Below are 22,460 nucleotides of genomic sequence, written 5' to 3' on the forward strand. Positions count from 1 at the left end.
TCTCAATTTTACAATTTGAAACCATCTTCCTCCAAGGATAATTCTCACCAAGTAAAAATAATTTCCTACAGAAAGTTGTCAAAATATACCCAAAAGTGTTATTTCCCTATATAAACTATAGTAAACTTTTCCCCCACCCCAAAGGAGAAGAATAGCTGGGGGGTCTTGAAATTTACAATTTAAGTAAAGCCTCTGATGATCTTTCTTTCCATGTAGAGAAAATGAGTGTAGTACCTCTGAGTCTGAAGAAGAAGATTTTTTGAAATATTGGTTAATTTTCCCTTTGGGGCCCGCCCTGGCCCCAGGGGTTGGGGTAGGATTCCCAATTTTACAATTTTGTAGCCTCATCTACCAAGGATGATTCTGACCAAGTTTGAAAAACATCCATCCACTGGTTCTTGAAAAGAAGTTGAAAATGTAAAAAGTTTACGCACGACGCACGACGGACGACGACGGACGGACAGCGATTAGAATAGGTCACTTGAGCAAAGCTCAGGTGACCTAAAAAAACAAACCTGTAACTAAACTGTCTGTAGGTAACAGAAAATTTGATATAATACATACTAGACTCCGTCACGTCTGTAGCGCGTTGAATGCAGATCTTTTCAAGTGTAATTTAGTCTTATCACCATCATGTAACTGTTCTTTCTCAATAGAGAACCACTTTCATTACTTTTTTCAGTGTAATGTATACAACCAGTGTCGGGATATACCTTTTAGACAATTGTCTAGATATGATATAGTCATTGATCTAGATGTACTGTTGAACGGTTCTATTAATCTGAACAAGACTGATAATGATAATATACGGTTGTTTGTACAAGAATACATCAAAAACACGAATCGTTTTGCATAATATGCTTCAGTATCATGTAATAAAGACAAATCATCATTATCAGTCAAATGACATGTTAAGTAACAAAAATGCGGTTTATATGCAGAAACTGGTTCCAACATTCAGTTGTATCTATTCACTATGTGTTATACGTGTACATACTTTAATTGTTAGGTATGACATTCATACTATATCTATGCCATTTTAAGTGAAATTCCTTGACCTAGTACTGATATAAGGGAAATGCATATTTCCATCTGTATACATCAATGTTAAGTTTTATAAATATGTATATATAATATTTATATCAACTGTATATGAAATGCTGCCATTTTGTATGTTACCATTGTATAATAGTTTATGGAAGAGGACGTTTCTGAGTTGTTTAACTTGTGTCAAATTCCATTTGAATTTTTTCAAATAAAATATGTTTAAACTAAATAAAAAATTGCTATCGGATAGCATGGAACCTTGCACTACATCAAATCTAAAGCGTTCACATTAAAACAAATTTTATGGATACATTAATGGTACACCATTTATATGCATCATGAATCGTAGACGATAAATCTCCAACAACAATATCCATTATGAAGTGTTAGAAAGATGTGAGGTATTTCGCTCGTTCAGTAAATAAGTTCTCTATAACATATTGATCTTAGCTTCATAAACGTCCTCTACAGGGTTACAACTACTTATCACACAACAGGTCCGGCAAACAGAAAATAGTGGAGGTTACTGTGATGTTATAACCTCCACTACGTTCTGTATGACATGACTGAGATATACTGTGATGTTATAACCTCCCCTACGTTCTGTAAGACATGACGGAGGTATACTGTGATGTTATAACCCCCACTACTTTCTGTATGACATGACTGAGATATACTGTGATGTTATAACCCCCACTACGTTCTGTAAGACATGACGGAGGTATACTCTGATGTTATAATCTTCACTCCGTTCTGTATGATATGACTGAGGTTAATTGTTATGTTATAACTTCGGCTACGTTCTGTATATCATGACTGAGGTATACTGTTATGTTATACCCTCCACTACGTTCTGTATGACATGACTGCGATATCCTGTGATGTTATAACCTCCCCTACGTTCTGTAAGACATGACGGAGGTTTACTGTGACGTGATAACCCCCACTACGTTATGTATGTCATGACTGAGGTATACTGTTATGTTATACCCTCCACTACGTTCTGTATGTCATGACGGAGGTTTACTGTGATATTATAACATCCACTACATTCTGTATGTCATGACTGAGGTATACTATGATGGTATAACCTCCACTACTTTCTGGATGACATGACTGAGGTAAACTGTGATGATATAACCTCCACTACGTTCTTTATGTCATGACTGAGGTATACTATGATGTTATAACCTCCACTACTTTTTGTATGACATGACTGAGGTGACGGTGGTGGATATGTCCTAACGTTTGTAGTGGTACCTGGTGAGGGTGGTAGATGTGTCCTAACGTTTTAGTGTAAACGTACACTAAAACGTTAGGACACATCTACCACCCTCACCAGGTACCACTACAAACGTTAGGACACATCCACCACCGTCACCAGGTACCTTTACCTCAGTCATGTCATACGGAACGTAGTGGAGGTTATCACATCACAGTATACCTCAGAATTGTCATACAGAACGTAGTGGAGGTTATAACATCACAGTTTACCTCAGTCATGTCATACAGAAAGTAGTGGAGGTTATAACATCACAGTATACCTCAGTCATGTCATACAGAACGTAGTGGAGGTTATAACATCACAGTATACCTCAGTCATGACATACAGAACGTAGTGGAGGTTATAACATCACAGTAAACCTCAGTCATGTCATACAGAACGTAGTGGAGGTTATAACATCACAGTATACCCCAGTCATGACATACATAACGTAGGGAAGGTTATAACATCACTGTATACCTCAGTCATGACATACAGAACGTAGTGGAGGTTATCACATCACAGTATACCTCAGTCATGACATACAGAACGTAGTGGAGGTTATAACATCACAGTATACCTCAGTCATGACATACAGAACGTAGTGGAGGTTATAACATCACAGTATACCTCAGTCATGACATACAGAACGTAGTGGAGGTTATAACATCACAGTATACCTCAGTCATGACATACAGAACGTAGTGGAGGTTATAACATCACAGTATACCTCAGTCATGACATACAGAACGTAGTGGAGGTTATCACATCACAGTATACCTCAGTCATGACATACAGAACGTAGTGGAGGTTATCACATCACAGTATACCTCAGTCATGACATACAGAACGTAGTGGAGGTTATCACATCACAGTATACCTCAGTCATGACATACAGAACGTAGTGGAGGTTATCACATCACAGTAACCTCAGTCATGTCTTACAGAACGTAGTGGAGGTTATAACATCACTGTATACCTCAGTCATGACATACAGAACGTAGTGGAGGTTATCACATCACAGTATACCTCAGTCATGACATACAGAACGTAGTGGAGGTTATAACATCACAGTATACCTCAGTCATGTCATACAGAACGTAGTGGAGGTTATAACATCACAGTATACCTCAGTCATGACATACAGAACGTAGTGGAGGTTATCACATCACAGTATACCTCAGTCATGACATACAGAACGTAGTGGAGGTTATCACATGACAGTATACCTCAGTCATGACATACAGAACGTAGTGGAGGTTATCACATCACAGTATACCTCAGTCATGACATACAGAACGTAGTGGAGGTTATAACATCACAGTATACCTCAGTCATGTCATACAGAACGTAGTGGAGGTTATAACATCACAGTATACCTCAGTCATGACATACAGAACGTAGTGGAGGTTATCACATCACAGTATACCTCAGTCATGACATACAGAACGTAGTGGAGGTTATAACATCACAGTATACCTCAGTCATGTCATACAGAAAGTATTGGAGGTTATAACATCACAGTATACCTCAGTCATGACATACATAACGTAGTGGAAGTCATAACATCACAATAAACCTCAGTCAAATCATACAGAACGTAGTGAAGATTATAACATCACAGTATACCTCAGTCATGACATACAGAACGTAGTGGAGGTTATACCATCACAGTAAACCTCCGTCATGTCTTACAGAACGTAGTGGAGGTTATAACATCACAGTATACCTCAGTATTGTCATACAGAACGTAGTGGAGGTTATAACATCACAGTATACCTCAGTCATGTCATACAGAACGTAGTGGAGGTTATAACATCACAGTATACCTCAGTCATGACATACAGAACGTAGTGGAGGTTATAACATCACAGTAAACCTCAGTCATGTCATACAGAACGTAGTGGAGGTTATAACATCACAGTATACCTCAGTCATGACATACAGAACGTAGTGGAGGTTATCACATCACAGTATACCTCAGTCATGACATACAGAACGTAGTGGAGGTTATAACATCACAGTATACCTCAGTCATGACATACAGAACGTAGTGGAGGTTATAACATCACAGTATACCTCAGTCATGACATACAGAACGTAGTGGAGGTTATACCATCATAGTAAACCTCCGTCATGTCATACAGAACGTAGTGGAGGTTATAACATCACAGTATACCTCAGTCGTGTCATACAGAACGTAGTGGAGGTTATAACATCACAGTAAACCCCAGTCATGACATACCGAACGTAGTGGAGGTTATAACATCACAGTACACTTCAGTCTTGTCATACAGAACGTAGTGAAGGTTATAACATCACTGTATGCCTCAGTCATGACATACAGAACGTAGTGGAGGTTATCACATCACAGTATACCTCAGTCTTGTCATACAGAACGTAGTGAAGGTTATACCATCACAGTAAACCTCAATCATAACACACTTTCTTTAAATGCATAAAATATACATTCCACAATAAGAGATGATACTAATCGTATGTTATTTATTGTATTGTAACAAATAACGATATCCCATTATGAGGTTCGACAATCTACCGAATTTCTGTCACTTGGGCTACGCAAAATTCCAGTCACTAGGGCGACTCACAAAGGGCTAGTTATCATAATATACATCTATACGCTATCCAGTGAATAATGCTCTGAAAACGTCTCTGGAGAGAAGGACTTCCCGTCTGGGGAAGTATTGTCCATTATGGCTGCATTTTTCAAAGGTAAGATATACGGACTGCATGGTAAACAATGTCACCTTCACTTGTCTAAGGGTTATGGTAAATATCATTAGTGTAAACGTACACTCTGCAGCCCTAAACTGCCTAGCATGATGTCAATGTCAGTTTTACAATCAATCCCTGTCGAAGAACGAGAGATTTGTAATAAAGCAGGAAAACTATTTCTGTCGACTGTTAATTACACTAACCGTCAACATGCATAGACGTAATAACATAAAACACGGTCACCATATCCAATTAAAATGTAAAATGTATCATACAGGCAAATGGTAATACGTCCTTATGATTAAAATAGGATACCAGTGCTCATAAACACCGTCAACAAATAAACATATATAAAACCATTATTTCACCAAATTCCCACCACCGTCACCAGGTACCACTACAAACGTTAGGACACATCCACCACCGTCACCAGGTACCACTACAAACGTTAGGACACACCCACCACTGTCACCAGATACAACTACAAACGTTAGGACACACCCACCACTGTCACCAGGTACCATTACAAACGATAGGACACATCCACCACCCTGACCAGGTACCACTACAAACAATAGGACACATCCACCACCCTCACCAGGTACCACTACAAACGTTAGGACATATCCACCCCCGTCACCAGGTACCACTACAATCGTTAGGACATATCCACCACCGTCACCAGGTCCCATTACAAACGATAGGACACACCCACCACCCCACCAGGAACCATTACAAACGATAGGTCACCTCCACCAGCGTCACCAGGTACCAACTACAAACGTTAGGACATATCCGCCACCGTCACCAGGTACCATTACAAACGTTAGGACACATCCACCACCCCACCAGGGACCATTACAAACGATAGGTCACAACCACCAGCGTCACCAGGTACCAATACAAACGTTAGGACACACCCACCACTCTCACCAGGTACCATTACAAACGTTAGGACACATCCGCCACCGTCACCAGGTACCATTACAAACGATAGGACACATCCACCACCCCACCAGGTACCATTACAAACGATAGGTCACATCCACCAGCGTCACCAGGTACCACTACAAACGTTAGGTCACACCCACCACTGTCACCAGATACCATTACAAACGTTAGGACACACCCCCCACTGTCACCAGGTACCACTACAATCGTTAGGACACATCCACCACTGTCACCAGATACCACTACAAACATTAGGACACAACCACCACCGTCACCAGGTACCACAACAAACGTTAGGACATATCCACCACCGGCACCAGGTACCATTACAAACGATAGGCCCCATCCCCCCCCCCACCAGGTACCATTACAAACGATAGGTCACAACCACCAGCGTCACCAGGTACCCCTACAAACACTAGGACACATCCCCCACCGTCACCAGGTTCCACTACAAACATTAGGACACCCCCACCACTGTCACCAGGTACCATTCCAAACGATAGGACACATCCACCACCCCGCCCCACCAGGTACCATTACAAACGTTAGGACACACCCATCACCGTCACCAGGTACCACTACGAACATTAGGACACACCCACCACCGTCTCCAGGTACCACTACAAACATTAGGACACATCCACCACTGTCACCAGGTTCCACTACAAACATTAGGACACATCCACCACTGTCACCAGATACCACTACTAACGTTAGGACACATCCACCAGCGTCACCAGATACAACTACAAACGTTAGGTCACATCCACCACCGTCTCCAGGTACCACTACAAACATTAGGACTCATCCCCCACCGTCACCAGGTTCCACTACAAACATTAGGACACATCCACCACTGTCACCAGATACCACTATAAACGTTAGGACATATCCACCACCGGCACCAGGTACCATTACAAACGATATGTCACATCCACCAGCGTCACCAGGTCCCACTACAAACATTAGGACTCACCCACCACCGTCACCAGGTCCCACTACAAACGATAGGACACCCCCACCACTGTCACCAGGTACCATTCCAAACGATAGGACACCCCCACCACTGTCACCAGATACCACTATAAACGTGAGGACACATCCACCACTGTCACCAGATACCACTACTAACGTTAGGACACATCCACCACTGTCACCAGATACCACTATAAACGTTAGGACACATCCACCAGCGTCACCAGGTACCACTACAATCGTTAGGACACATCCACCACTGTCACCAGATACCACTATAAACGTTAGGACATATCCACCACCGGCACCAGGTACCATTACAAACGATAGGTCACAACCACCAGCGTCACCAGGTACCACTTCAAACGTTAGGAAACATCCACAACCGTCACCAGTTACCACTACAAACGTTAGGACCCCCCCACCACTGTCACCAGGTACCATTACAAACGATAGGCCCCATCCCCCCCCCCACCAGGTACCATTACAAACGATATGTCACATCCACCAGCGTCACCAGGTACCAATACAAACGTTAGGACACACCCCCCACTGTCACCAGGTACCACTACAAATGTTAGGACACATCCACCACCGTCACAAGGTACCACTACAAACGATAGGACACACCCCCCACCGTCACCATGTACCACTACAAACGCTCGGAACCACCCACCACTGTCACCAGATACAACTACAAACTATATATAAAATGTTACCTTTCGTTACCATCAATTGTAAATATCTGAAATAAGAATACAACCAAAGCTGCACTAGCGATACAACTACAAACGTTAGGACACATCAACCACCGTCACCAGGTACCACAACAAACGTTAGGACATATCCACCACCGGCACCAGGTACCATTACAAACGATAGGCCACATCCACCAGCGTCACCAGGCACCACTACAAACATTAGGACACATCCCCCCCCGTCACCAGGTACCACTTCAAACGTTAGGAAACATCCACCACCGTCACCAGGCACCACTTCAAACGTTAGGACACATCTACAAACGTTAGGACACACCAACCACTGTCACCAGGTACCACTTCAAACGTTAGGACACATCTACCACCCTCACCAGGTACCACGACAAGCGTTAGAACACAGCTACCACCCTCACCAGGTACCACTACCAACGTTAGGACACACCCACCAGGTACCATTACAAACGTTAGGACACACCCCCCACTGTCATCAGGTACCACTACAAACGTTAGTACTATTCCACCACTGTCACCAGGTACCAATACAAACGTTAGGACACACCCCCCACTGTCATCAGGTACCACTACAACCGTTAGGACACATCCACCACCGACACCAGGTACCACTACAAACGTTAGTACTATTCCACCACTGCCACCAGGTACCACTACAAACGTTAAGACACATCCACCACCGTCACCCGGTACCACTACAAACATTAGGCCACACCCACCACTGTCACCAGATACCACTATAAACGTGAGGACACATCCACCACCGTCATCAGGTACCACTACAAACGATAGTACACATCCACCACCGTCACCATGTACCACTACAAACATTAGGAGACACCCACCACCGTCACCAGGTCCCACTACAAACATTAGGACACTCCCACCACTGTCACCAGATACCACTATAAACGTGAGGACACATCCACCACTGTCACCAGATACAACTACAAACTATATATAAAATGTTACCTTACGTTACCATCAATTGTAAATCTGAAATAAGAATACAACCAAAGCTGCACTAGCATATCGACTATCTCCTTTATGTTGCTTGGATACAAACGATTTTTTTTCTCCAATTCATTGCAAGTGCATTCCCGTTTTCGCCAGGGAAATGATAAATCGGTCTTGACCTACCTAGATAAGACAGCTTAAATGCGTTTTTATTGAAAAAAAAAACAACACGTCACCGTTGCGTCATCAATGTATGCGGTGTAACCAGGGTGACGTCATCAGTTTATCAACCTTTCTTGCAACACTTGATGAAGGTGGCGAGTACGTTAGTTAAGTAAAGACGTATCTTTTATGTATAGGTTAGGTATACAGGATATTTCTCCCATACTGTACAGGTATATTACCGTTTGTGTAAAATCAACAGAGTCTGTCTTATGTAGGTATGGGTATAGAGAAATTCTACTGGAAAATTTGGGCAAGAAACTGAGCCCAAACTTTGCACCTGGGGATAGAATTTCACTAGCCCCGATACATTTACATAAGTATTGACTCTCTTTTCTCCCCCTTCTTACATGGAATTTGGTAAAACTCGAAAATGAAATTACGAATGCACGAGTTCATGTAATAGATTTTCTAGATAACGTACAGATTATCCAAGAACGTTTTTTGAAAAGCAGGAATTAGTATGATATACCTAAGGTAAACAGTGAAATTAAAAAGGTTTCAAAATCTTCAAGTTCGCCATCGTTAGGCGATGTCAGTTGTCACCAGTCTCATGGCGGTAAATATTCTTCCGTTGACCAAAATGTCATTTATTGACGTCACGTACCACGCTGAAATGACGAAACGTTTTGGAACTTCAGTCGCTATAGTACTTATCATTATATTCAAAAACATTTGATTTTATGCACTCCCTACTTAGAATTTTAAAAAAAATATACTGTTCTCGTACTGGGGGTCAAAACAGCACTATGTGGTATTATAAGACCCTTTTATGCCCAAGAGTGTATGATAGGGGAATTCCATCAAAGACGTTTTCAAATTGGGTGAAACCCGACGCTTGCAAGAGTTTGCACCAATTGGAAAATCCCTATGGACGACAGGACACCCCTGGGCATGAAAGATCTGCCCCCTTCATTTTTTCGTTCCAATCACCATAATTAGCTCAGAGACCACAAACAGGTGTCCGCAGAATCGGAATTTTTAACTGATTTCGAGACGTCACGTCATCTTTGTCACATTGTGACGTCACACACTTGAAATGGTGTGTCAAACAGAAATCATTTACATCTATTTCTTACCTTGGACAGCTCTGGCATAATATGGCCTCAAGAATGAGAGAAAACATTATCTCAGGTTAGTGTTCCCTGTAGAACAGGTATATCTTACATATGTAAAAAATGAGAGAAAACTCTACCCCACATAGGTGCACCGAGTGACCCCCAGTTCAAGAATTACGTTAATGAGCTTAGTGAAATAAAACAAACATTTGCGTTCAAAACCATATCGACTGAGGTTATGCATAACGATGTCATTTAGATCTGATACGTGACGTCATTAAATGGATATTTTGGTCAGCGGGAGATTACCTACAGCTAAAACACATTCGTCAGCTGACATCACTTCAGAAATTCAATAATTTCCAAACTCTTTGTACCTTTAAGTAAACCTTCGGTGCTCCATACTTCTTCCTGCTCTTTTCAAAAACTGTTCCAATTTGCACGTATTTGATAAATGTCTGCCACATTATAACACCAACACGACAAGAATCTTAGGGAACAAAAACCTTAGAAGCATGTGTCACATAGCAACACAGATGTGATGAATGTCTGTCACACGAAACAGTAAATGCCAATTGTGTTTAGATTCTTTCACAAGGAAACGCCAATATGATAACTTTCTGTCACATATGTGATATGAATACAAACATGACATTTTTTATTACATTTTTCACCAGTGAAATAACAAGTGTTCAACCATGTTTGTGATGTAAGGACACTTTTCAATGGTAAATAACGATTTATTATTGGACGACATACCATGCACGGTCATTTAATATTTTCCAACAGACCAACTCTCTTCCCAAAACCTCCCCGCAAATGTAAACGAGAGACGTGCGGGACTGGTCTTCTTTGTGGAATGAGGACACGTGCTTCGCACTCGAGAACAATATCGATATTCTGCCATACTCGTGAAATATATGTTACTCACCAGGAAACCATTAAATACCCTCCTATGTATCAAACGGACATGCTACACAGTAACCACAAGATGACCAATGTAACGTAGGTAATAAGACGCTGTGACAAGTAGTTATGTATAACCATACAAGTCTACCTCAAAACCAAGTACACGCTTGTAAATGACATTATTCCAATTGATGAATACCCCGCATACGTTTATACCGTTAACAGCTTTGAAAAAGAACGAAATGCAAACCGATACGATTTAGTTTAACGGCTAATATGTACCTTAGACATACGGGAACGTCTCCAGCTGCCTTAATCCATTTAGTACAAGACGGTGTTGTCGACTGTTCCCGAGCAGTAAAACCTACACAACCCGACTTGTATCGTATTTAATATGACATCAGTAATCAAACGGGCCAATTCCAGACGTAATGCCAACCCAAACATTTTGATGATTTTAATCTATTTTACTTGCATCGGTGGCCAGAAATTGATGAAGTTGTAAAGTTATTACAACCAAAATCTTTGGAGTCAGTTGTGTTAATATTTTCTAAGTCGACATAATTTGGAGGAAATTTGTAATGCCATGTGCTAGTTAAACCAAGCAATCGTTTGTAGTAATTGCAGGTATGTGTTAAAAATTCAACCGGAGTGGCCCGCACACGTACAGAGATGCTGTGGAATTCCGCATAAATAAATATGTGATTGAATCCTCCCGAATCTTGGTCCAATACGTGCTTGGTCGGGCTGAAGGAACATCCTACGAGCTACTTTCTAATGGGACCCAGACGTCCTTGGTAACAGAGGGATTACTTATGTAGTTATGCTCTTTACATATGGAGAACAATCAAAACAGAGAAAACATCCAGATCACAACAAAATATCTTTCTACTCGACACACACGTAAGAAGTATCGATTGGGGAGTATGTGGTCGTGAGCCCTTGTCGAATGTAACGTCCTTCTAAACAAACCTCGTCCTGTGTAATTGACCGGGTCCATTTGTCCGTGATTGTAACTGCTAGACTGTATACCGCAATCCGGGGGCCTGTTCGTTTATGCGAACAAACGGTTTGTCCGCCTTAAAATGTAACATTTTCGGGTAGAAATCCTGGCGGACCTGCAATTGTTTACGCATGCCTTGCAAGGCTTTGTCAAGGCTCGGCTGAAAGCAGCATCAGATAAATAGGTCCGACCTTATTTAATAAACGAACAACTGTGACCCAGGCCGATCAGTGGGAGTTGTTGTTTTATATATTTTTACTGTTTGTACTTATTAGAGAAAGAAAATGGTACTGGCAGCTAACAAATAGCAGAATTGGCGATGGTGGTGGGCGGTCGTTTTCAAATCTTATTTTCAGGGAAGAATTGGATATAAAAAATCTGTGCACGTCAGTTACAACAAGTAACAGAAATGGCAAAGATCAGGACATGCTGTTGTGGGCTGACTTACGGAGTGTCGTGGCTGGGTGATGGTCGAGAACCCGTAGCAGAAGTAGTAGAGGACAGCGGCAACGAGCACTATGACCCCGAGAGCACAGCCCGCCGGACCGATGACAGTGTACATGCTGAAACATACAAAGGTCACAGAGCAATGAAACAAAGCATTCCGCGAGACAATACTTTTTCTGTATCTACTAACAGGTATATCATGTAAGGGATGTTTTACCTCAAACTAAACCCAAAATTTATTATTTTTGTGACTGGTTAAGGAAGTGTTCTTTGTATTACATAGAACAGGTCTTCTTCTCACCAAGTAACTGTCATTCAAATTCCAACAGTGATCACCATACTACATTACACAACACTATACGGTTATGTATATATATAGAGCATATCGATGAGGTCCACTTATATAGGGAATGAACGGCGTTTTTTAAATGTTCATGCCGGTATGAACGCAAATCGGTTACATCCATATTGCATGAAGCTAGGGCTTCATGTTAAATATTGATGAAACCGATTTGCGTTCATACCGGCATGAACATTTAAAAAAACACCGTTCAGTCCATTTATTAACAATTTACTATAGAACAATTGTTTAATTTTATTCATTTGTTCTTAAATAATTAATTAATTTACTGCATTTTGTATATGCGTCGTCCTTTAAACGACGTTGGCGAACAGCCCTATTTAAATTAAGTTGGCACACATAATATTAACCGTAGTCATTTGAGCATTTGACGCAGGAGCATTCTCAATGTTACTCGAAGAGAAAGCGACAAGACTCTCTTTGAACAATATTACTTTATGACGTCAAAAGTAGACCACGTGTATCGTCACGAGATTTTGCTTTCATACTCAAATGATATGTTCATATAGTTGGTTGCAGCGCAAATGTAAACATTTAAGTATTGAACTGCTTTCATTTGGCATTCATAGGCAAAGGCAAATTCAATGAAGCGCTTTGGATTTGCCTTTGAATGACAATTGAAAGCAATTCAATACTTATATTTACCATTTTGGGAATCTGTTCATTTCATAAAAAATCGATTACACTTATTATTGTTCAGCATTTAGTTCAAATAGTGTATGTATCGTGTATGCTTGTTCAATTAATAGAACAGTCATCCCCCAGGGAGGGTCAGTAGTATCCAACGAAACAATTATGCCGTCATAATAATCATGACGTCGACAATCGGTCCATGGCATTCATAGCCTTTATGGATGCCAACTGAATTGGTAGGGTTATATAGTGGCAATGCCATTCAATTGTAAATATAGTTTTATGCACCAACCTAAAACCGAAATATTACAATGCTATGCTGTTGGCTGGTGCGATAATTTATTTTAACAAACTACAAATTATTTGATTTTGTATCTTAAACGTGTGAAAACAAATCCTATGTTTGAAACACCAGGTTCGTAATATTCTTGTAAAATGAAAACGACATTTTGAATTATGCCTTTTAAGTTGCTTTAGCGCCTTGGCGGTTACGAAACACAATAAATACAATGATAGATATGTTCACCTGCTCACTCATCGTCTGTATTATACAGCATATTTGTCCTCCGTGACGACTCTCAATGTGGTCTTTATGTTCTGTATGCTAAGTGATATTTGCCCCTATGACTACTATCGGTATCTGGTCTGCATGGTACAGCATATTTGTCCTCCGTGACGACTGTCAATGTGGTCTGTATGTTAAATGATATATACCATCTTTTAACTGATGATATTCTTATGTTACTATTCTTTTATAGCCGTACTCGTTTGTTTTGTTTTCTTTCGTGTCTATAAGTAAATACATGTAATATAAGAACGACACTTTCCATAGAAATACCTTAAATCGTTAGAAACGAACTGTGATAGTAGCCCAATTTCTATCTAAATTAGCAAAATCAATGACTTGTATCGCTTGGTACCACCTGTTTCAAATATCGAACGATACTGATCATAGTCATCTCTTTGAGTATATTTGAGTCAATGTGATTTAGAAAATAATGGAAAGCGATATCAGTATATTATATACTGGTAAGTCTTTTCTTGGCGTCACAACAGACTGGCTTATACCAGGCTAATTAGGAGCTTCTTTGACGCCCATGCCAGATAAAAGCCTGACCCTCTGACCCTCTGACCTTTCTTTGGCTTTCTTATAAGTATACCTAAAAGTGATCTGGGCAGACTTTCACCGGCAGAATGACCATATCAGTTATAAATTAAATGGTGAAGTTCGGGAAGACATTTGGACACGGAATCATTAGAAATAGCTAAATAGACTCCATTTAACAATATACACAATCGCTACTAACGACACAATACAATCTATTGAATTTGTTATCTCGACTAACGGTCATGCCTATCTGCCATGGTCATCTCCATAACCTACCATATATCTGGTCGCTAAAAGTCGAGTATAAATCTCCTAAGATGATCACATGTTTTTCATCTGATATTCACGTGTCAGACTAGAGTACAGTCTGATGGAGGATCATTGGACATTAGCATGCGTCGTTTATTTACAAGTCGCATGCATTTTAGACTGATCAGATGTACCAGCGCAAAGGGCACTGTTAAGTGGCTAATGGCCATATTAATGCGGATACCTATACAGTGATAGCGAACGTCAGAGGGGCATCAACTTGGATCGCATGTATTGCATGTATACTAAGGATAAGACCTGACTAATGCTATGTCGCTAATGGACGGATACCAATTTATGAGATCTTTAGAAGCGACATGTCAGGTCTGTTGTGGTCAATAGGAAAGGACATGCCCCTTAGGAGACAGGAAAAGAAGGCCAATAAACGGCCACGTGCTTATAAGGACAGCGCAGTGACTTCATGTAAGCGTGGTACCAGTCTGAAAACTACGTTGTATTTTAAAACTAGAAACAAAATTTGACTGCATTTGTTCAGCAATGTTCCGAATACATAACGCCTTTTACAATTATAAACCTTCTAAGATAAATAGCTGTAATATCAATGTTTTACTTCAGATGTGTATTTTTCTTGTTCATAGAACGAGACTGGCATCAATTCTAATGATCTCCAGACACAAACTAATCAATACCTATCATCAATCAAAAGATACTTTAATTTTTACTGTGTGTAAGATGCCAGTTGGAGACAAAATAGTATTAACGTATATTTGGTTTGGTTTATTGTGTTAGCGTCATCTGAGTGTGTGATGTATGCGTGAGTGTTTGGGGCGGTGTGTTTGCCTCCTCGCGATAGCTCGAATCTGATTTCGACTTCAGAGTGCTACATCAGTACTAAAAGTCGTTGCGTCGCTTTGCAACAAAGCATCATTATCATGATATACAGCCGCAAATCTTAAAAATAGCGTAAGGTTATCTCCCAACTGTTCATCTGACGTCACAGTTTGCATGAGTTGATTGTGCGTATGACTATATTTCACGAGGGTTTTAGCCTGAGTGAAATATACCCATTCGCGCAATACACGAGTGCAATCTGAGACGTCAGATGAACTCATATGTGTAGCATTGCTTTTGGTACATACCTACAATCTCCTTAACATGCATGCAATATTTTCTACAAAAAGGTCACGTATCATCACCCGGCATTTGTGTTGAATTTGCCTTCTGAAAACTTCAACTGAACAAGGATGGTGGAAAAATTACCACAAGTTATAAAATAGTTTAAAATGGCGTTAAAATGTTTGGTGTCCGTTCTTCTTTCAACTAGTTTGTTTGATCAGTAGATAACAAGTGAGGAGTTTCTGGAGTTCTGGCTGCTGGGATAATACAAGATCTTGTATTATCACAGTGTGAAATACAGTACCTTGTATTGAATAGCTTGAAAACTGGATACAGTAAGATTCGCCAGATATAAAAACGTCATATCTCGTATTCGAATAAGTGAAATAGAGATACATGCAAAAAATATCATCGTCCAGAACATGAAAATAAAATATTCTTTAGCTTTTGAAACGACCCTCGATCCTGTTTCATATCTAGTCCGTCTCCGCTGGCTGTTGTATGTGTAACCCCACGGGTTTTCTGTAAAATATGTTATTGTAAACTTATCTGAAATCAATTTTAGACTCAAATAAACACCTCCTTAACTACTGATGAAATTCATCTCTACTATATTTAATTTGAAAACAGAAACATCATTAGATCCCATTTATTGGTATTAGCGCATTGATAGAAGTTATTGAAACACGTAAATGGATTCAGTAATTACGATGTTACCACATTGACGTCCTAACCCGATATATAATCATCAGAGATAACTAACAGTTGCCAATGGCGTTAACAACAATAATATCAAGTTTACGTTGTAACCAAGAGTTTTCATTGGTTAATGACCATGGATTAATGGACTATAGACCGTGGGCGTGCGTGTGATATTTTCCAACAGACCAACGCCTACCGAAAACCTCCCCCGATAATGTACCGTCGTGGGACTTAGTTATATTTTTCGACTGATGGTACCCACATTTAATTTTGTGTGTATAGACCCTGGATTAGAGCAGTCATTATCTCCCTCGACTTTATAGAGTGCTTCTGACCCGAAATATCTACCGAAAGGTCGCAACACTGCAGATTCCGGGTCTCTATGACTCGTTACCAAAACAGTCCTTCGAACAGGACCCAAAGTTGAAGGTCTCGTTACAAGAGTAATCATTCGCTAAGGATTCAAAGATCCATGTCATAAAAACGCTTCAGATAATCTTCTCCTAATTATTATAGTTAATTTACATATATTCAAGGTTGTCTGAGAGTAAAACGAATAAAACAGAGTGGTACACATTGCTGGATACAGGTGCTTTCAGACTAACAAGAAGTTCCAGTGTTCATAAAGTTGGCGGCACTATCTTAGCTAATGTCACTATAACGTGTTAACAGTAACATTAAACTACAAACAAAAAGTAAATACAGCAGAATGTTTCTAGATAAAAGGAGACTCAATTAGACACCTAATAGGTCCTATCATGTAATGGAGAGAGTCTATTGAAAGATATGACCACGATCGGGACGATGTGTTTCATTGAGAGCGTAACTCATCCTTACCCGCCGATAACATGCTACTTTCATTTAAGGTAAAAATGAAACACAGACATTTGGACACAGACTATAACTTCCTCCTATTTTTAGTATATGACAGATATTTTTCTGATTTAGAAAGGAAAGTCATTGCTGATACTTCCTTCATTATAACTACCCACTTTTTCTGTTTGTATAATAATTCTTCTTGAAGTGTCTGCTAATTTTGAATCAGATATTATAAATCGACGTCAACCAGTATCGAATGCTTCACCAATACCACAAAACATAGTTATTTAATTTAATTGTAAAAACAGAATTAAAAAAGGTTGGACTCAACTGTTTACGGAATTGTATGTCATTTATATAGCAACACATAACCGTCACATCTTATCTACATTGTATTTCATTTCCAAATATAAAGTCTAATCAAATAAAGTTTCACGAGTTTCTTCGATAGCCTTAATGTGTTGTAATGTATGTTACTAATCATATTTTGACCATGTCGGCGGCGGAATGACACTTTTCAATGGTTAATAATGATGTATGATTCGACATTTTACCACGTCTTTTCATTGGTTAATAATGATGTATTATTCGACATTTTACCACGTCTACGATGTAACGACTCTTTTCATTGGGTAATAACCATGTATTATCGGACGATATACCTCGCGAATGCACGTATTATTTTCCAACAAGCAATTATACAGACCCCCCTGTATTTCAAATGAAAACAGTGTCAACGAACAAACAAAATCGTTGATATTCGACCACTCAATCTATTAAAATCCTGTTGATCTTAACATGAATATTACTTAAAATAGTGTTGCAAGTATTGTGTTGATTTGGTGTGTAGACGAGATAATTAAAATGAACTTCCTGTATAAAGCATGACGTAGTTGTTTATTGTTGATAGTCTGTCGAATTGAGAAACCGAATGACGACTGTAAATGAAGTTTGTGGGGATTTCAGAATGAGGCTTTCATCAAGACAAGCTGTTCAATGGTGCTGATTTTCACCAGCTCAGTCGCACTAGGCAACGAGCAATTTCTTTGGTTCTTTTGGTTGATCATATTGACGATAAATCAACAAGTTATGAGCCATACATAATCTTTCCCAGATACATCTAGGTCAATCTAGGAAAAAAGTAAAACTACACAGCGTCAGAAATAGTAAAACTACACACAACGTCAGAAATAGCAAAACTTCACACAGAGTCAGAAATGGTAAAACTACACACAGCGTCAGATATGGTAAAACTACACACAGAATCAGAAATGGTAAAACTACACACAGCGTCAGAAATAGTAAAACTACACACAGCGTCAGAAATAGTAAAATTACACGCACGCGTCAGAAATAGTAAAACTACACACGGCGTCAGAAATAGTAAAACTACACACAGCGTCAGAAATGGTAAAACTACACACAGCGTCAGAAATGGTAAAACTTCACACAGCGTCAGAAATGGTAAAACTACACACAGCGTCAGAAATGGTAAAACTACACACAGCGTCAGAAATGGTTAAACTACAAACAGCGTCAGAAACGGTAAAACTACACACAACGTCAGAAATTCTAAAACTTCACACAGCGTCAGAAATGGTAAAACTACACATAGCGTCAGAAATGGTAAAACTACACACAGCGTCAGAAATATTAAAACTATAAACAGCGTCAGAAATGGTAAAACTACACACAACGTCAGAAATACTAAAACTTCACACAGCGTCAGAAATGGTAAAACTACACATAGCGTCAGAAATGGTAAAACTACACACAGCGTCAGAAATGGTAAAACGCGAGGATTATTGTGCATCACGTGAAACATAGATACAAATATAATACAATAATCTCTAAATAATCATGTGCGTGCACGTGGTGCAATGCTTTTCCAAAGCCTACTCCGTATGATAAATGTGAGAAGTTTATGAAATGTCTTTGACACACATGTTTATCGAGTGAGGGTACTGACACAACATGACCACATATTCAACGTGCAGAAATAATGGTCAGATTCTCGTATCCCGGATACACGAAATGGGGCCTGGGTATCTGCTTAGACGTTGGTTTGTAGGAGAAATAGAATAGATAAAATCAAGACATGTCTTTAAATTGTGATTGATAAGCAACTCGGGATTCGAAAATGATTCAAAAAACATCATCTCAGGCCGACGTGCCATTCATTTATAATTTTCCAACATATCTTCTCAACCTCGTTACAGTTTCCAAGTTATATTCCTGACTCACACATTACCAGTATGAAAACTTTTTCTACATTCTGTATACATCACAGACATTTACTCCTTTTAATTTCATTTTTATGTTCCTCATTTCCCGTGTCAGGGTTTTCTTCATCCGTTTTTGTCTCAAAATGATTATAACTAATTCCCCATTTGTCTGACCATCTCATAGTAGTCCTCCCTGAACATGTCTGTTACACGTTCTAATCATGCCAATGTTTAGGACTGAAGCAACAGGCCTTATAATAGAAAACAGTGACCCAAGGGGCTTTAACGCTCACAGGACTTCAAATCGAAAATGTCTCAGCAAATCGGATGCCACAATTGCCATCCTGGATTTTCAAATCGGCGCGAAAAGTAAGAACACATGTTGGAGACTTCATAAAGACCATGTTTACAAAATTTGGAGCCAACCAGGACTGCCGTTCCTGAGAAGAAGTCAAAAGTGCCTCAGCCAATCAGAGGCAAAGGCGACTGTATAGAATTTTTTGATCGGGACGAAAAGTAAGAACACTTTTTTGGATCACGTAAAACATTTTTACCTAGTCGGTAAGTACAACATTTTTTGAGAATACTTGTTTAAGGCGAAAATGTTAGTGTGGCCATCTTCATTTCCAGATTTACGGATCAGTTCGGAAAGTAAGAAAACTTGTTGAGGACCTCATAAGGACAATTGTGTCAACGACAGTAGAAGTGTTATGACGACAGTAATAGTGTTATGATGACAGTTGAAGTGTTATGACGACAGTAGTAGTGTTTTGACGATGTAGAAGTGGATGACAGTAGTAGTGTTATGATGACAGTAGTAGTGTTATGACGACAGTAATAGTGTTATGACAACAATTGAAGTGTTAGGACGACAGTAGTAGTGTTATGACGACAGTAGTAGTGTTATGATGACAGTATTAGTGTTATAATGACAGAAGTAGTGTTATGATGACAGTTGTAGTGTTATGATGACAGTAGTAGTGTTATGACGACAGTAATAGTGTTATGACAACAATTGAAGTGTTAGGACGACAGTAGTAGTGTTATGACGACAGTAGTAGTGTTATGATGACAGTAGTAGTGTTATGATGACAGTAGTAGTGATATGAGGACAATCGAAGTGACATGACGACAATGGAAGTGTTATGAGGACAATTGAAGTGTTATGACTATGTAGAAGTGTTATGACGACAGTAGAAGTGTTATGACGACAGTAAAAGTGTTATGACGACAGTTGTAGTGTTATGACGACAGTAGTAGTGTTATGACGACAGTAGTAGTGTTCTGACGACAGTAGTAGTGTTATGACGACAGTAGTAGTGTTCTGATGACAGTTGTAGTGTTATGACGACAGTAGTAGTGTTATGATGACAGTAGTAGTGTTATGACGACAGTAGTAGTGTTATGATGACAGTTGTAGTGTTATGACGACAGTAGTAGTGTTATGATGTCAGTAGTAGTGTTATGATGACAGTAGTAGTGTTATGACGACAGTAGTAGTGATCTGATGACGGTAGAAGTGTTATGACGACAGAAGTAGTGTTATGACGACAATTGAAGTGTAATGACGATAATTGAAGCGTTATGACGACAGTAGTAGTGTTATGACGACAGTAGAAGTGTTATGACGACAGTAGAAGTGTTATGACGACAGTAGTAGTGTTATGATGACAGTAGTAGTGTTATGATGACAGTATTAGTGTTATGATGACAGTAAAGTGTTGTGACATCAGCAGAAGAGTAGATTGTCACCAGAGTGAAGTTAGTCTCGGAACAAGGTACAGCTAGAGTCAGACAGAACACAGTCAACGGAAAATTTGATAATAGAAGTAGAGTGAGGCGGCAAATGGCTACCATCTACTTTCCACTTAGGAGTTACCTATGTTGAAATATTTTTTTAAAAGATGTCGACATGATCTGAGAAGATGTCGATATTACCTATAAATATGTCGATATTACCTATGATTATGTCGCAATAATGTTTAAATTATGATATGCCACCATGGAATTGTGAATGTCTTTCTTGGTTATTAATACTTTACCGATATCATTATATCGAGTAAATGATTTACAGCGGAGTCACCAGGAGTTGTTAACACGGACTGATGATTAGGAAGAACTCTTTTGTCTTTAAAATGCAAATACTACATTCGTTTAACTTACCGATACCACCACTATTTGAGATAGAGGTCTTCATTAAGACGCAAAAAACTTATCACCTATTCTTGACAATATAAGTATCATAAAAAAATATTTATAATTTTTTGACCGTGCTTTTTTTTTTATTTGTTTATTTTCAAAGTATTTTTCACTTAAGGAATGATTTTTATTTTTTCAACATTTATGAGGTCATAACAACAATGGGTTTATTTATGGACATATTGAATGAATCGCGTTAGCGATTCATGTAAAATATGTCCAAAAACCCATTGTTGTTATGACCTCATAAATGTTGAAAAAATAAATATCATTCCTTATATTTACATTGACGAATCCTTTCAGTGGATCGATATAACAACGAATAAAACAAATAAACAGGGTTTGTTCCTGCTTATACACGGGTGCAACGCAGTGGCGAGAACAGTGTTTTTTCGCGGGGAAATGTGACACTATCGTGAGAGATCTTAGCAACCGTCAACAACAATAACACAACAAAATGTAGTTCCATATTCAATGTTTATTTGTAGCACAGGACACGTGAATACGTGGATATTTCACAAAGCACAGTTCAATAATATTTTAAGATGTAAGAATTAAGCATCTAGGTCGGTCGTTCCGAGTGAGTAGTTTTTGTAGTGTATTACTACGCAGTGTGATCAGGTTACTATCAGTTCCCACGTGCTGAGATTCTATGAACACCTGTGTTATGCATTTATGAATGTAATTTTTGTCAATGGGTCTAAGCATACAGAATGTAAATATA

At 39.4% G+C, this 22,460-nt stretch overlaps 1 protein-coding gene across 1 annotated transcript in view; it reads right to left on the reverse strand.

Moving 5' to 3' along the window:
- LOC110446025 overlaps positions 1-22,460 on the reverse strand; it is a 39,643-nt gene that overhangs the window by 7,669 nt on the left and 9,514 nt on the right. The window contains exon 3 of the mRNA XM_021490970.1: positions 12,305-12,419. Within this exon, the coding sequence (XP_021346645.1) occupies positions 12,305-12,419 (115 nt within the window). The remainder of the gene's footprint in view (positions 1-12,304; positions 12,420-22,460) is intronic.

The sequence above is a fragment of the Mizuhopecten yessoensis genome, unplaced genomic scaffold, assembly GCF_002113885.1.
Source record: "Mizuhopecten yessoensis strain PY_sf001 unplaced genomic scaffold, ASM211388v2 scaffold2447, whole genome shotgun sequence".
NCBI classification, from domain to species: domain Eukaryota; kingdom Metazoa; phylum Mollusca; class Bivalvia; order Pectinida; family Pectinidae; genus Mizuhopecten; species Mizuhopecten yessoensis.